The sequence below is a fragment of the Apium graveolens genome, chromosome 3 (genome assembly GCF_009905375.1).
Source record: "Apium graveolens cultivar Ventura chromosome 3, ASM990537v1, whole genome shotgun sequence".
NCBI classification, from domain to species: Eukaryota; Viridiplantae; Streptophyta; class Magnoliopsida; order Apiales; family Apiaceae; genus Apium; species Apium graveolens.
This window is the reverse complement of record NC_133649.1, coordinates 133,146,220-133,163,778: the sequence shown is the minus strand read 5'-3', so window position 1 is coordinate 133,163,778 and position 17,559 is coordinate 133,146,220. Positions and strand designations below refer to the sequence as shown.

The window sequence follows — 17,559 nt, the reverse complement described above, 5'->3', positions numbered from 1 at the left end:
GTTCACTCCCAAGTCATTTCCTTTAATGAGGGCGCGCCCTAACAATTCTGTGTATTAGGGCCATCTCAAGAAATTCTCATGGAGGACGCGCCCTAATCATTTGTGGCATAGCGGGCGCGTCCTCGAGGCATAAATATGCGGCTTGCATAACCATTTGAGGCGCGTCTTAAAATTTCAAGCCATCATCGATTCGCTAATTACGAAGGGTGCGTCTGGGGAAAGTGGGCTTGTCTTATCTCTCTTTTATCCTGTCATTAATGTCCTAAATCTATTGGACTGACCCGTTTTTAGTGATCCGGATATTACTTATTCCAAATTTCGGGCGTAACAGCATGAAACGTAGGGGTTTAAATATTGGGCGACTAAAGTCCAAAAAGCCAGGAGTAAGCCGCCAAGCAGGCGTGTAATTTGTGTCATCATACATTGCCGTTGTAGTCCAACTGCCCTTTCACTTCAAAGTCTCTGCTTTGCTTTCATTCAGATTCATACTCATACACCCATATGTATGTAAGTCTTTTTCCTTTCTTTATTCATCTTCACCTTTAATTCCCTTAATCATTCCAATTAGTTTTATAACACTCTGTTTGTATAGCATTTCACTCATCACTTGCATAGTATCATATTCTTGTCTTGGATTAACACATGCCTTTTTCTTGGGGACTTTATAATCTCTTAAAATTTGCAAATATTTGAACTTCAAATTATAAATTGAGGTAGTTGTGTATTTTAATTCTCTGATTGCTCAACATTATAACCTCCTCCAAGGCCAATGCTGCGTAATTGAGGACCCTTTACCCGATCCTTTACTTTAGATTTCATAATTTGGATCTTACGATTTTACTAACTTAATTATTTTACTTTGTAGGATGCTATCATCTTTTTACACTAGTTTTGTAAATGCAAGTAATTTACAACTAAGCTCAATATGTCTGCAATATATGTATGTTAATGGTGCATCGCAAATTAATGTATGGACATATATTTGTTTTAATATACATATGGTAACCACCATGGCGATATCAACAACAATAATAGTTTAACGCTGTATATTGGTTTTGTTCATGTACAAGTGATAATATGTTAAGGAAATTGTGATACTTAAGTATGAGTTCAGAGTTGTTTTGTACTGCTTTAGAAAAGGCGGACTCGATTGTGAATTTATTTTATTTTTGGAATTTCAAAACATTCTGTCAACCAGGATTTTATATTTATTACTATTTACTTAAGTATTTGAGGTATGAGGATCCTTGCTTATTTTTTGAGTTATTGACAAAGTTGGTTGCATTTTCAGAATGGCCGCTGCTTTCCAGCAAGCTATATGTAGCAATCAGTTGCACATATACACTGACAGTTTGCCTTCCTATGAGGAATTAAGAAACTTCACAGTGATAAATAAATCATGTAGTTTTGGTACAAGCAAGATGCCGCTGAAGAAAGAAAACGGCAGGTATAACCGTTCAAAGGTGTTTGTCGTACGTGCATCAGTTTCAGATTCTGTGTTATCCTCCCTGGACACTAGTGGTCACGATTCTTGGAAAATGACAGGTAAAATTAATCTTGAAATTTTATTCAAATGTGAATGACATCCAAAATGCTAAATGATCTGATCAACGAAACTTCAATTTCTAAATCATTGACAATGACTTGTAGATGAATCTGCATTGATCTTACTTCGACATGGGGAATCAATGTGGAATGAGAAGAACCTGTTTACTGGTTGTGTTGACGTACCATTGACTAATAAAGGCGTCACAGAAGCAATTGAAGCTGGTAAAAGAATTAGAAACTTACCTATTGACATCATATACACATCAGCATTGGTTCGTTCGCAGATGACCGCTATGCTTGCCCTGACCCAACATTGCTGTGAGAAGGTATTTCCATACCTGTGTAAGCATAATTGGATTATATGATCTCAGAAAGAGAGATTTACCTTATCAGGTCCATCCATTAGGGTGTGTTGTGTTTCATGACCCACCTGTAATATTCTTTTGTCTCTCTCCAGTTTAGATACTCCCATATCTTTCACGCTGTTCATGTACGAACATAAGAAATCCATATAATTTCTATTTTGCATAAGTAATACATTTATTAGGATTCTAAAGAAAGTGAACGAAGTTGACATGTAATATATAAAATGTTGGGTTATAAAAGTCTGATACTTTGATTACGTAATACAAGGCCACACACAGACATATCGAAGTTAAAATAAACAACTAGGCTCTCCAGGGACAAATTCCACTCTGTGCAACGAGTACATTAGTTCTCTAAATTAACTGTGGCCAAGAAGTCAGGAAAGAAACAAGAAAGTAAGACCGAGTGTATGCTTTAGGTCTCTGCAATTGCTATGCAACTAATGGTGTCTTCCACAATTCCAATATGTTTTCATCATCTCACAAGATTGTATAAAACTTCCCTTCTTACTCTCGCTCCCACAATAATTCTTCACTAAAGAATAAAGCTTCTTTGGAACTGACTCTAGGTGAAGAAGACAATTAAGTAGTTGGTTGGCCCGGTAATGTTCTTCACTTGTTTAAAGGAATGGATGTATTATTTTTGGAACTAGACTGAGTGGAAATGGGTGGAAGTGGCTATAAAGTGCATTGCAGGAAATGTTCTCACTTGCCACTGTGCTTGGCTAGTCTTGGAAGATATCATTTTTTGCTCCTTTGAACCACTCACTTCACTGTAGTTGTAGCTTGAAGGCCGGAAGTCGAAACACAAGGTCGCTTCATGTCACAAAAAAGTTTGTGTACTGGTATTGTATGAACATATTAAGATTTTAGAATTATCATATTGCTCTTTTTTTCTAATTAATTTATATGATATCTCAAATTGCTACAAGGATCTGGCTGAAAATACTCGTGGCATAATAAACTCTTGTTACTCCTGAGCGCAGTAAACACTTTGCAATCAGTATCCTACATTATTAAAATTTATGAGTTTAGAAAATTTTAACCTTTAACACTTGTGCATATTTTGAATTTACACTCTGTACTCTGTAGTAAAATTATTTTGCTATCAAGGTCTTAGATCTTTTGCTAGCTTTATACTTTTGAAACTGTTCTGTTAGTTGCTTCTTTTAGAAATTTGAGACGTATTATCAGGTTTCTGATATTTTAGAACACCCTGTACATCATTATACTTGTTGTCTAATTTTTATTTTTTATATTTTTGTCTATTTTGGGACTTCATTTTTGATGATAGTGAACAATTAATTGATCTATGGGCTTGATACCTACCCGGAAATTCTATAAATGCAAAAACTTTAAAGAGAGAAGTTATGCAAATAATTCGCTAGTAAAATCAACAACCTAACTATACCCAATTGATGTTTTCAGGTACCTATATTTATGCATAATGAGACCGAACAAGCCACATTGTGGAGCCAAATTTATAGCGAAGAAACAAAGAAGCAATCAATTCCAGTTATTAAAGCTTGGCAACTGAATGAAAGAATGTAACTGCATACCTATTGTTTTGTTTTTATCCTAAACAGAAGCATATCCTTCCTTTAGTTTTTTAGCTTATTCAGATTTATTACTTTACAGGTATGGGGACTTACAGGGTCTTAACAAGCAGGAGACAGCTGAAAGATTTGGGAAAGAGCAAGTCTACAAGTGGCGAAGAAGTTACTATGTTCGTCCACCAAATGGAGAGAGCTTGGAAATGTGCTTGGAGAGGGCTGTTTCTTATTTTAAAGAGCAGGTAAATATGCCTAGGAAACATCTGCTATTGGAGGTTGATTCTTCCTCTAGTTTTCTTAGAAAGTTTAAAGCTTTTTAAGATGGTACCATGCATGCATTAAAATATTAAGTAGTCAATTATAAATACCAGAAGATCAATTATGTTGCATGGCAGGTTGAGCCACAACTTCTTGCTGGAAGTAATTTGATGGTTGTTGCCCATGCCAATTCGCTAAGGTCTATAATAATGTATCTTGACAAGTTAACACCTAAAGAGGTAACGTAAAAAAGTTCTTAAAGTACATGCTCAATGATATAACGTTTTTGGTGATATTTTTCATTCAACTTATAGTTTGTCTTTGAAGGTAATTGACTTAGAACTGTCAACTGGGGTACCAATGCTGTACATATACAAAAATGGAGAATTTACCAGGAGAGGAAGTCTTCTAGCATCTACTGAGGCTGGTGTGTACTCTTATACGTGGGTATGATAATGCACACATCCACCAGTCTGAGTTTCCTGCTATTATTTAGATTCTGAGTTTCCTGTTATTATATAGAATTCATTGATTATGGTCATTCTTTCTATGAGTGTTCTCCTGCTTTTAAATGTATAAAAAATAGAAGGCGTAACACAAATATTTAAACAAATTTAGCCTCACATTTTGAGCTGTTTCAGTGTACCATCTCAACATTTTTTTAGTTCGATTTTTCTTTCAACAAAATTTTTACATGTTTAATCTTTTGTTTCAGATAGAATAGTTTTAAAGACCTTTCCCAGTAATTTCTTTTCGTTGTGTCATCTCATAAAACATTCAGTCTGTTTGCCATTTTTTTCTTATGATTTCTTCTTTGCTGTTTTGTTTCTCTTATATGCTTCCCTTCTCTTGTTCTTTGTCATGCAGAATTTGGCTCTTTACAGGCAAATGTTTGATCAAATGTCTTGACGAACTTTTAGAAGAGGTAAGCTGCATGTATCATCTGGGTGACTATATATCAAATCATTAGTTTGTACTATATCACATATACAAAGAAGCTGCCATGTAATTATTCATTGAATTAAAATATAGTTTCAACTTTCAATAGTTTAGGATATTATTTGGCTCCTGTGATAGCTAATTAGAATTTAGAACCATATTGATGTCAGTAGGAGATTTGAATTGTGTTGCATTGAACTAGTTAATTGTAAACAAATAGATATTATTGTAGAGCGAAGCACACTGATATTACGTTAAAGGCTAAGAAATCACAAAAACATGGGATAGAGAAAGTTAGATTATGATAGAAACACCATGAGGGTGCTGTTGGCTAAAGGCTTAGAGCAAGGATTCAATCTTCTTCAGGTGACTCATATCCCAAATCCCATATTGAAGCTGTTCCATGTTCATTCCAAACATCTTTAGTTAGATTCACATTTAAGTCCATCTCTTCTCTACTGATGCCATAAATCTTTCTGAACCAAACTTTTTCAACTACATTTTTTCCCCAAGAGTGTCCATAGTCTTCCACTGAATTCGAGCTTGCCTGCCTCTCTTGTGTATCAAGATGTTCTTCATCCCTTTCTATATCCATTTTCAGCCACTCGCTGTCATCTATAAAAATTCCCTTCTTCATCCTTCCCTCATGTTGTGCCATTGATTAGAGGATGTTCAGTTGTAGAAGTATCTGTGGCAAATAACCTTAGATCTTCTGGACCTTCATTTATATGGCGGAGACTGCAGTTAGATTGATGGTCAGCTAGCAAGTTCTTGTCACCAAAGCCTAATGCTATCTCACTCTGTGGACGTGCAGAGTTTTGACAAGCATATAAACAATCAACCGAGCGGCGAGCTCTCTATATCAAACATATATTTCCTTTTCTGATTGTTGTGCAACCTAGAGCAATTCAAAGCACCTTTGTGACCATCTTCCTTTCTAGAATCATTGAAGTCGGATGTTGAGATGTTGAGTGACTTCTGTGTCAACCTTACAAAGACTTCTTCTTGATTAATTACTTTAGAAAAAGATGCAGTCTCTTTTGATGTCATTTTATTTTTTAAGCACCTGGACTGCTTCGCTAACCGTCTTGTCGGTCCAAATGAAGAGACATGTGCTTGATAATTGCAGGCTTGCAGCCAAAACACTTACTTTCCCAGCCTTTTTCAAGTCATGTGGCTTCTTGTATGGTGTGCCCCTTGTTTTTGGGAAGTCGATCCTTGATCACCCCCGCCAAATTATATTTCCCTTGGGCCACCACGGAGGCGCCAAACCCCTCTCCAGAGGAAATCTTCTTTGTGGAGGCATGTAGTGTTGCATGAGAAGAAACTGAGTGACCCTAAAGTAGTATCATGCTCGTCTTGCAGATGATGCATACATGAAGTTGGGTCCACCTCAACAGCTTGTTCTATTATTGGCGACGAGAAAGTGGCTATAGCAGCAGGAGCATTCAGATCTTGTACACTCTCTTTCCACCAACTCCGTAGGCTATCAGAGGAGCCTGTCACAGGCTTTCCTTTATCTGTTACAATACCATACAAGAAACCTTGTGCATTACAAACCTCCATGATCTTCACCATATACCTGAGGACGGCATTTTGAGATCGTGACATCTTTTTCGCTTGACCTGCTCCAGTCTAGCCTCAGATGACTGGGGCTCCTCCCTCTTGGCTTTGAGCTTTTGCATGCGCATATGATCCTTAGACATCCTATTCTTCAGATCAATATAACTGATCTCTTCGTCTTCGTCATCCGTTATATCTCCGGTAGGACTTTGAACATCAATCTCTATGTGTATCTTTACCATCGTAACTCTTTGTGACAAAGATAGGAAAGAAACTACATATTATATTTATAAATTTTTTGAAAGAATGTATGCATGTGTAAAAAAAAATCATGAATGGAGGTATATATGTACATCCTCGGTTTCTAGGTAAAGGTAGTAGAATTAGATATTTTGCGCTTTCTAGGTAAAGGTTCAAGAGTTAGATATTTTGAGAAGTGGCCAAGGTGGCAATAGAAATGTGGGCTTCTTGGGAGATTTTGTATGCTTAAAGACAAAGATGGTTTTAAGGGATAGAGGAGGCGAATTTGAATATTATATGAACACATGTTGAGGAGTGATTTGAGGGATTTGTTACAGGTGATGAGCAATAACACATACAGACGAATGATACAGACAATTTTTTTGTAGTTTACTGAAAAATTAGAACAATACAGTGTATGGTCGGTTCTCAGGAAAATTTATTATCGCGGATCAGCACAGACAGTCTAGTTCTGGCATGAATACCCTGTCATTGCTGGCGTGAGATCTTTAAGGAAATGGTACCAAGAAAGACTGTGCGCTATTTGATTAGTACCTCAGTATGGTTACCTGTGGATCAATTTGTTAATTCCACACGCTCCTGAACTCGTGTACACCGTGCAGTCCTTTTCATCATCTAAAATTTTACATTGGTTTCTTTCTATTATCAGACTATAAAATTATAGGAGTTGTCGAGGCCCGAGGGTTGAAAGCATCTGTCTTAATATTGGTAGGCGCTCTTGGCCTCCGTTTTGTTTTATTAATTTGATATTAATCATAGTTGGAAACTAATCTGGGTATTGATCACTTGTATTTTGATAGTATTATTTTGCACTAATGTATTTAATTTACCATTTCTCCTGCCCAGGTAAAAAAATAATCATTATGGAGGAACCAGATATTATACCTAATGAGGGCCACTGTACGTTGTTAATGAATATCAAAATAGTACTAATATATACGTTACGTTTGTTTCTTAGTTAGAACCATACTTATGTCTGCTATACGGGATTTAAGACTGAGAAACTACATTTTCTCTTTATAATTAAAAACATGTCTCGCAAATTATCAGTCATAGGGTTTCTTAACTTATTTTTGTAAGACATCTCCCAACTTTGTCACTGTGCTTATGCCATTTTCTTCTCTCAATTTCCCCTGTTTTGAAAGTTTTTTGATTGGTCAATTTCTTATATAGATCGATTATTCAGTTTCTCTTTCTTTTTTTTCATCGAGGCATTTATTCCACCATCTGAAATTTTAACCAAACTGAGCAAGGATAGCAGCAAAAATAGTACCAGCAAGCATCTCAAGCATAATTAGTAAGCTATACCATAGAGCTGCCCAATCTTTATCTCTCTGCTGGAAAAATAGCAAAGGATTACAGAGACAGAGACCAAGTGCATGCGTCTCTTTCATCCGAAAGAATTCTTGAAATGAATACCATATCACTACTCTACCTTTCATAGTAGAATTATTGCAAACATTGAAGAAATCTCAGCTTTCCCAGTAACAAGAAGCCTACATGTTTCTTGAATTGAAACATGCAGACATGTCGAAAGCACATCTTGGTTTCCGAAAATTAGAACCCAATCTGTTGTCTGTACTCCGTATAAACTTCAACAGGTGTCTGCTTTCCAATAGGCGCCCTTATGACAAAATCAGGAATATCAAAGGCATCAACAAGTTCTCTGGCCACATTCCTCACCTGAAAGCTTAGATATTCTGTCAACTTGTGTATTGCCTGCACATTGAAAATCCCAAAGTGTATATGGAGTCAATAATGATTTATGAAATCCATTAGTACCTGATTTTAGATGGATATGTTATCGATTTCATTTTCAACGTGTCCTTAAATTATTAGGCACAATTAGAATACAGAAAGCAAAATCATCTATTTTGAAAGATTGTGGGGAACATGTTAGGTATATTCCTCAAATCTTAACTACGTTTATGTAAATACCTTGGCTTTGTTAGGAGCAACATAGTCAACATTACGATATGTCCCAATGTCGTTCCAGATTCTGTCCATTGCATAAAGATCACAAACAAGTTTCAAAGCAGCTCGAGAACTCGGATCAGGACATCTGAAAACGAAACAAGGCGAAGCTGAGATAGCAACCTACAGAAAACAAACCATGTTTGAAGTTAGAAAAGAACCAACAGCACAACAGTACCTCTTTACAGCTTTGATAAACGTTTCAAGGATGACGGATTCAATGTGGGACTCTGCAAGTGTCAGAAGGTGATTTAAACACCTATTCCATGCACCAAAACTACCAAGAGTCTTGGTATGCTTCTGAAGTCGCATGGCAGCACTATGTAGCAAACGAGATGTCCGATACTGCAACAAGAAATGTGAAACAAAAAATACAGGTTATTTTTGGTGTACTTGGAAGTGCCACATATGACATATTCACATGACCAATGCAAAACTCACCCTAAATGCATCCAACTGGAATGTGGAATCGCGTAGATGATCTTCACCTTCCCATCTGGAGGTCACGGGATTTGGCTGAGACATATAAGTGCTCATGGACTCTCTTAAATAGTTCCATGTGACTGCAAGTGTTCCACCTTGAAACTTCTTCTGGTACTGCTTCAAAAGATCTGCTGCAACCTAATTCATATATAAACAAACCTCTAATTTCCTTGGTAAAAGTTATAGATGTCAAGACTCAAGAATGTGACAATCTATTCCCCCAAGGATATCTCAGGACATTCAAACAGCATATTATGTTCAAGATAGTTGACATAATTCCTAGATGACATGAAAATACATTCTGCACCCAAAAGTCAGAAAAGCAGAAGCGACTCAACTAGACAATTAGCATTCTATCTTGAAAAGGTTTGTCATGAAGATAATTAGTACCGGTACAGCTGTAGAGTGAAACTGCATATACACTATATCGACACCCATTGTGATTATTAAGAAACTGAAATCGTGCAATCCAATGAACAAGCTTAAAAACGTCTGGAACTGGAAGTACAATGTCAAAAGCATCATAAAACTGACCCTCCCATTTTCACCAGATAGTTTAAAGTTTCTATCTATGGGATGTTAGTAACCGACAGCATTGTTGCCTACAGAATAGGCGGTTAGAATAGAAAATAGTACCTGCTGGAGAAGCACTGTATTGTCCCCTTCAAATGTCTGAAAAATGTCATGATCATTTCTCAAGCTACCAAACCGATTTACAGCAGCGTATCCATGGCCTCCACAAGCTTCCCTACAGGTACTCAAAGACTTTGCTGTATATGTAGTCACATATGCCTTGAGACCAGCCGAGAGAGCATGAACATCCGCCACCAATTCTTCATCATGAGTCTTCTTCATCTCGGAATATTTTGCAACCAAATTCGTTGTAGCAAAATGAAATGCATAAGTTGAGGCCAGCATTGGCATAAGCTTGTGCTGATGAGACTGGTAATCAAGGATGCTAATTTCAGCTTGTTTAGGAGGTCCAAACTGTTGTCGGAGTAGAGCATATCTGATAGCAATTGTAACTGCAATTTTAAGGATGCCAACGGAAGAATAGGCAAGTCCTACCCGTCCACCTACAAGTTCTCCCAGTGTGGCAGCAAATCGTTTACTAATGGTTGGAAGGCTACTTGTGTATTTCCCATCCCGTGAAACATCTCCAAATCTATTAAGAAGGTTATTACGTGGTATTCTCACTGAACGGAATCTTAATGCCCCATTGTCTACCCCATTCAGACCAACTTTGTGGCCACAGTCTTGTATCTCCACTCCTGGAAGTGTTTCATGGGTTGTCATATCCCTTATAGGAACGATGAAGGCATGAACACCCATATCAGAAACACCTTTTGTGTCATGAGTTGGTAACATTAGCTTGGCAAAAACTGTAGCAAACTTTCCATGAACGGCAGCATTGCCGATCCACCATTTAATGGCCCCGTCATGGGGGGTGTCGATAATAAATTCATCCGTAAGTAGATCAAATGTTGCAACAGTTTCTAGACCTTGTACATTTGAACCTTTACAAAACGAAAAAATAAGGTGGTCAAGTAATGTTTTAACTTTCACAGAAGTATCAACTTTAGGCAAAGGTCTAAACAAGTCCGCATTTAAACTCAAATTTAGATCCTGGATTATAACATTTTTTTGTCTATGGTATGTTTTCAAATATTCCAGAAAACAATGACAAAGCATCTACAGCAAACAATATATCTACGATTTAGCAAGTCAAATGTGAGAGAAGTAAGCATACCGTGATGGAGTTCTGTCATTGCAAAACACCCAGGATACTCAACACTGTCAATACCATTAAAGTACTTGTCCTTATGTTTTTTAGTTCCCAAATTAAGTACAGAGCCTCCCCAAAGACTGTAGCACCACAACAAAAAGTCAATTAACACATCTAATTCCATTGTCTTGAATAACACCTTACCGATTTACATTAGCCACTGACAACAATAATAATTAAAGCCGCTTATTTATCCCGAAATATTTAATAAATGTACTGAGCATGATATAGCTAACAGAGGTGCAATAAAATTAAATATCTTAACATCCACAAGTAGGGATAAAAAAAATAAATCATTATCTCTGTGTTTATTTATTTTTCAAATAATAATGGTGGGTACCTGTATTGTACACCTAGCTTGACACCAAAAGAGACATCAAGAATACCAGCAGCTTCAGCAATAGCAAAATACCTACCAGGTTCTTGAACGACATACTTAAATGGTCTAATCCCACCTTCTCTAACCATACTAAGTAACTGTCTCATGCACAACTCCCTATGCTCATCTTTTGATATCTCAACTGGTGTTTGAAGCTCAGGCCTTGACTTGAAAAAATCATAAACTTTCTGTTGTTCATCTCTATATTTACCTCTCATGTACATAGACAGGTGTGGGGTGCTCACGTTAAGCTTTCCCCGTGCTGCGCATGTTAGTAGCTGCAGCTGCGGGTTTGAGCTGCTTGTTGGGTTGAGGTGCAAGGTGAGCCGTTGGATTCTCCGGCTGGTGATGCGGTGATTGTTGTTGTCTTGTTCATTGTCAGCCGTTGGATTGGATGCGTGTGGTTGAAGTCTTGAGGGATCCATTGAAAATATTGAAAGTTGATGTGTTTTGTGGGTGCTAAATTTATAAGCAAGTCGTGTTTGATGCGGTGGATTAGAGGGAGGAGAAGACGTGGCTGGTTTTTATTGGTTGGACAAACGGTTGGGTTTGGCGCGCAGTACGATGCGATGAGGATGATAATAGAAAGGATACATGCATGGATATGGAGCATATGTTTTTTTTTATTGTAGTTAAGATTAGATTTGGATGAGATCGGGGGCGCCTGACACGGATGGGGACGAGAGAATAGGTTGTTTCTAGAGGGAAACAATATACTTCTGAGTTCTGAGCATAAGCAATAATGTAAACATTTTTTGGAGTAACACTAAATATCCTTAATTTTTTCTCAAACTAGTCAAAAAATAATTAGTTTCGAGCCAGTAAACCACCAGCGATATTAGTTTTGACGCCGTTCAAAGTGGCCTATCAGGATTTCATAAAATGATAAACATGTCCTTGACTTGGTCGGTTGTGTTGATCCGAAAATTTTGAATTATTATTCATGTATGTAAAGAAATTTAATCAATGAATACATGTATGAAGGGTAATGGCCCCTAAAAAGCTGTCATCTTCTATGGAACCAAAACCCTACTACCATCATTCTCATGCCCACAGAAATCTCTAACCTGCTGAAATACTTCAGCTGCTCCTCCCGAAAGCAAGAGACATAGCATGCCACACTTGCCGAAAGACTCAATTTTGGGACTCATTCTCTAGGGCTTCCCCTTGTCATAAACACATAGGAAGCTGTTGGACACGTGTCGAAATGAAGAGAACTAGTCATCCTTTAAAATCTGGAAAACATGCAACCTTACTCCCTTTGACTGACCCAACTGTTGATGACTCATCCGAGCTATTATAAATAATTTAGCAAGGGGTCAAATAGAGAGAAGAACATCCATACTTAGAAAAGGATATAAATACACTTGAACAAAGATCAAAAGGGGGGAAGAAGACACGCAGACAACGATAAAAAATATTAGGTGATAAAAACATTCCGATGATGGTTGTATATACGGATTGTGTGGAGAAATTTTATGACCATCAGTTTGGCAATGTTGTCGGGGATCACGACGATGAATACTTGTCATCACACCACAACGACATCATCACGTACATAAGAGAAGTGTCACACGGCTTGTTTCGCGATTTGAAGCTTATGTCTAAGTATAAGTATATAGTGAGAGAGAAAGAGAAGGTACATAGAGATGATTATATTATGATTATTGCTTGAAATATCATGAGTATTGTTTGTGTATATGCAAGCCTGGTCGTTGCCATATCAGGTGTGCTGCGCGCGCTTAGTAGGTCAAGTGAGCCTAATAAATACACCGTATTTTGTGTTGGTGAAGGGGGATGGCATGAGATTTTTTCTCAGCTCTACCTTCATCTTGTGCCTCCTTATATTTTTTTTTTCATTTCTTGCTGTTACACAGCACACTAATACTCGATATATAACCATGCACCTGTATATTACCATATTAGCTAGGTTTTATTTTAGTTTATTTCGAGTCTTATTTTGTATCTTACTATCTTATTCATCTACCATTTATATTACTTTCATGTCAGCTAAAAGAAAGATAATCAGAAGATATATCAAATCCATCGTAGAACCAAAATATGTAACTCTTTACGACGTGTTTCACCTATAGCTACGGTTTGAATTTTTTTTCCATTAAAAATCTCAACTTTATATAACCTGTTGGCATATCTTAATGTTCATTTTCATATGGTTATAACATATTTTTCTTATTCAAATCAATTGAATATGTTGCATCTGAAGGCGATTCTTTTCATTACTAATATATCATCACACGGCTATGTTTTAATCATTTTTTATATCAGTCATGTTTATGACTACTTGTAACACAATAGTTCATCATACAAATAGGGGTAAATAATACACCTACAATAGGTATAAGTCTATAAACTTGTAATTGTTGTAATAGTGTTATCACTGGCATATGTCCTAAAACCGTAAATGTAAGATTCCTATGATTTAAGGTTCTAAATTTTTATGATTACAACCTCAAAAGAGTGCTCATTTCCTTCTCGAGAAAAGAGATATGACCTGGCCTAGAGATTGTCACTATTGTTGTTAGCGATGCTAACAAAAAATGTAGAAGACTGCTATAACCACAGCCAAAGCCGTTATACTAGGTACAACATAACGGTAATCCAAGACCCCAACCGGAAGCAAAAGAAAATTGGACAATATTCTCAAAACATGCCTTCGGTGCTGCTATATTCTCCGTAACCTACAAGAAGTTCACAAGTACACCTGCAAGCACCATCATTCAGCTTCAGCTTGTTTACTTACATTCTTGCAACCTAAAAATTACAACTAATGTTGAGGGCTAATGATGGCCCAAAAAAAGATGCCAACTTCTACGGAACCAACAGCCTACTGCCATCATTCTCATGCATGTAATGGTCTCCAGCCTGTAGAGATACTTCAGTTGCTCCTCCCGAAGGCAAAAGACATAACATGCCACACTTGCCGAAAGACTCAGCTTTGGGACTCATTTCCTACGGCTTCCCGTTGTCATAAACACATAGGAAGCTGCTGGACACATGTTGATATTGAGCAAGATTGAAGCTGCATGTATAACTCAACAATACTGATTTAAATAACTCAACATAGAACAAAGAACTTTGAAATAATCTATATTCCACTAGAATCAGTACATATTATTTATTGGGCATATACTCGATGGTTTTGGTAGCTATAGTGAAGAAGACGTCAACAGTGATTCATATAAATTTCATTAATATGTTCAGGCAACGGAGGAATAAACTTGGAGTCATTCGAAACTGTTATCAAGATCAGTGTGAAGACCTCAAGGATTCTTAGTGAAGTTTTTAATATCTGGTAGAAGACTTGACAATGATTTGAGAAGATATAGTACGAAGTCCTGAGAGCGAAACTAGTCACCTGTGAACCAGACCATTGCACCAGGTGTCAGTGATTCGTGAAAGAAAACTAAGTCATATCATTAAGAAGATTGTTAAGTGAGGATTCGTATCTGGGAATACAGGTTTTATGATTCAGACGAATACTCAAGAGAGAAGACTTGAAGACATGACAACTTTGGGAGTGCAGTGCTATATAGAAATTAAGTCAAATTGATAAATACCTTGTAGTAGGAGTCACCCTGATCAGTTTATTGAATATCAGAAGCAATATCCTGGAAACACAATTTAACATTTCAGTACAGGAACTGATTTTGACTTAGTGGGACCCTCGGGGAATAAATGAGGGACAAAACAAAATCAAAAGTGCATCACAACTCCCAATGGTCGTCAGTTAGAGTTCTAGTAGCATGAAAGATTATTTTTAGGGCAAAAAGGTTCTCCTAGCTATACTAGAAGGCCTTGGACGGAAGTTAGAACTAGGAGTGACAAAAATGCACCCATGTGCTTTTTGGGCCCACGGAATCAATTTCCAAGCCTTCCAAAGAGAGCTAGGTCTCAAGTAGCTAGTACTAGTGTTCATGGTCGCAAGAAAGCTTGATCCAGGAGGTGTTTACCTATCTTAAATTCTCAACTAAGGTACTCAATGGAAGAAAGGTCGCCAGTAAGGAATTACAAAGGCTATGTCATTCACAAGTCTACATTTCACTAAGGCATTGTACCTATTATCTCCCTAGTCGCCAGTTAGTCCCTCTCTAAGCCATTCTGATCGCAAGTAAAACTCACAAGGAGTTACTTGGTCACAAGTTAGCACTTGATCAAATGAAACTCCTCCATGCATCACCTAGTAGTCGCCAGTAAGCTTGGAAATAAAATTCAAGTGTTGTATTCTACTTCTTGTCGCAAGTAAAGAAAAGAAAAGGCTATAGGATGCAAGTTGCATTGTTTACCAGTTGTCACATTCAAAATACTTGGATATAAAGAAGCCATGTATCCTTTCTTCTATCTCTAGCCTACTAGCTATAAAAACAAATAAATGCAGATTGGTTTTGCATCTCTCCCACATTGAATATAACGAAGTTCTTGCAAATTATAATAAGAAAATTGAAAGCTTGATTTGACAAGGAGAGGTCATGTCCAATTTGATTCACACCATTTAAAGCCTTACAAACTTGTAACAATCATTATTTAAAACTCATTTGATTGTATTTAATATCATTTGATAAGATTTTTAGATCTTTAGAGTGATAAGAAGAACCCTAGTTTGATAGCTTATTATTTTGGTTCTTTTTATATTTGTAGCTTCAAATCTTTTGTATTTGGAGTTGTAAGCAAACCCTCTCGGTATTTATACTTTGAATAAAAGCATATTTACCCAGAATCTCTTTGTTTGTTTATTTCATTTTCATAATTTGATTATCCGCTGTATTTATTTGTGAAAAAGGAAGAACATACATTCACCCCCCTGTATGTAACTTTTGGACCTAACAGTCGAAAAGAAGAGAACTAGTCATCCCTTAAAAATCTGAAAAACATGTCACCTTACTCCCTTTGACTGCCTCATTTGTTGATAACTCATCTGAGCTATTATAAATAGCTTAACAAGTTGTCAAATAGAAAGAAGGAGACTCATACTCATAAAAGAATATAAGTGTTCTTGAACAAAGATCTAAAGGGGGAAGGAGACACGCAGACAACGATAAAAAATATTATGTGATAAAAATATTTCGATATGGTTATATATGAAGGGTTTCGAGCACATAAACGCAATAGAAACAATAATTAAAAACGTGAAAAAGTAGAATTTTCGAAACCCACCGCAGGATCCATGCGAAAAATAAATATTTAATCCGTAGATCAAATTGTTTACCTTAAGAAGCTTTACAAATTTATTGACTAATGGAGATTCAAAACTTGTTCAATCACCAAGCATCCCACTCTCGCGATCTACGCTCTATCGGTTTCCACATGAATGCTTGAACTCAAAGATTGGGTGTACTAGCACAAACTCGTTTCTTCTTGCTCTCTCTACCTTCTCTCTTGGTGGCTAGGGTTTTAGTAAAAGTCTTGCTTGCAAGATCAGCCACACAAGAGATATTATATAAAGAGTGGAAAAATGAATTATAACTCTTAACTAATTAGGAGTTATTATTAATTCGAAATTCCTATTTGTATTATAATTAAGTCTCACTTAATTATTTAACAAATAAATTTCATAATTAATATTAGTAAATACGAATATCAATACTTATCTAATTAATTAAGTCATACTTAATTAATATTATAAATAATTCGAATTACTTTAATATAATTTAAATCCAATTTAAATAAATAATCTTTCAAGCATTCTTGATGTGTGACCCTATAGGTTATTATTACATTGGCAACGAATTTTAAATCTAATTTAAAATCGTAAACAATGAGCGGCATCTAGTAATACATCGTTGCTACCCAAGTAATAATAATTGAATCAGTGATTGATTAAACCTTTTGTGAATAATGTACAATGTAATATAGTCCCTTTAACCAAATATTATAGATTAAACTAGATGCATGTAATGTGTCATCATCATCATAGTTTAATCCAAGTTTCCTTGATCAATGAGTAGACTATCATATCAAATCAACATTTAAGCGTGGCCACGCATTTCATAGTCTAGCTCACACAAGAGGCCAATAATATCACTCATAAAATAGGAGGGTTAAATCCCATATATATCATTCATATTTCTTATATGGTTCATAATATACCCAATGTCCACTTTAATCATTACCCGATTAAGGATAACTTTTAATGGAATCAATGTACATTAATTCTCATATATAAATATAATGACTTCAGGTTTAAGGACCATTACATCATTATCACTGTGAGAATTACTTATGACACAACAAACTGTAGAATCTCACATTGGGTCTGTCCAGCACCATGTACATATACATCTACCTGTGTTTTTGACTTTAGTATCACTATACCTATGATCAATGAGATGTGATCATCAGTAAACAAACACACCAGTCTTAATGCATTATTATTGTCCCTTAATAATAATACTCGACTAGGGACCTTTAGGAATATTGATATTATTCTCATAA

At 36.3% G+C, this 17,559-nt stretch overlaps 2 protein-coding genes and 1 pseudogene across 5 annotated transcripts; 1 reads left to right on the top strand and 2 right to left on the bottom strand.

The window, feature by feature from the left end:
- Positions 1-343: 343 nt before the first annotated feature.
- LOC141712764 (2,3-bisphosphoglycerate-dependent phosphoglycerate mutase 1-like) lies at positions 344-7,619 on the top strand. 4 transcript variants are annotated; one of them, XM_074515834.1, is made up of 9 exons: positions 346-507; positions 1,292-1,545; positions 1,651-1,874; positions 3,342-3,460; positions 3,552-3,708; positions 3,862-3,963; positions 4,052-4,171; positions 4,592-4,649; positions 7,334-7,619. In XM_074515834.1, exons 2-8 carry the CDS (start codon positions 1,293-1,295, stop codon positions 4,631-4,633), a joined length of 1,017 nt encoding a protein of 338 aa, XP_074371935.1. In that variant the 5' UTR covers positions 346-507; position 1,292; the 3' UTR covers positions 4,634-4,649; positions 7,334-7,619. The 4 variants fall into 4 exon arrangements, with proteins under 4 accessions (XP_074371934.1, XP_074371935.1, XP_074371936.1 ...); XM_074515835.1 differs by lacking the exon at positions 7,334-7,619 and adding an exon at positions 5,793-7,198; XM_074515833.1 differs by lacking the exon at positions 7,334-7,619 and having other exon boundaries at positions 344-503; positions 4,592-4,774.
- LOC141712763 (putative ETHYLENE INSENSITIVE 3-like 4 protein) lies at positions 4,857-6,468 on the bottom strand (annotated as a pseudogene).
- Positions 7,620-7,771: 152 nt separating the features above from the next.
- On the bottom strand, positions 7,772-11,792 carry LOC141712762 (acyl-coenzyme A oxidase 2, peroxisomal-like). The gene is made up of 7 exons (XM_074515832.1): positions 11,071-11,792; positions 10,695-10,810; positions 9,581-10,461; positions 8,903-9,082; positions 8,640-8,806; positions 8,426-8,549; positions 7,772-8,206 (listed from the first exon to the last, which is right to left on the bottom strand). The coding sequence occupies exons 1-7, from the start codon at positions 11,532-11,534 to the stop codon at positions 8,045-8,047; spliced, it is 2,094 nt and encodes a 697-aa protein (XP_074371933.1). The 5' UTR covers positions 11,535-11,792; the 3' UTR covers positions 7,772-8,044.
- Positions 11,793-17,559: the final 5,767 nt, after the last annotated feature.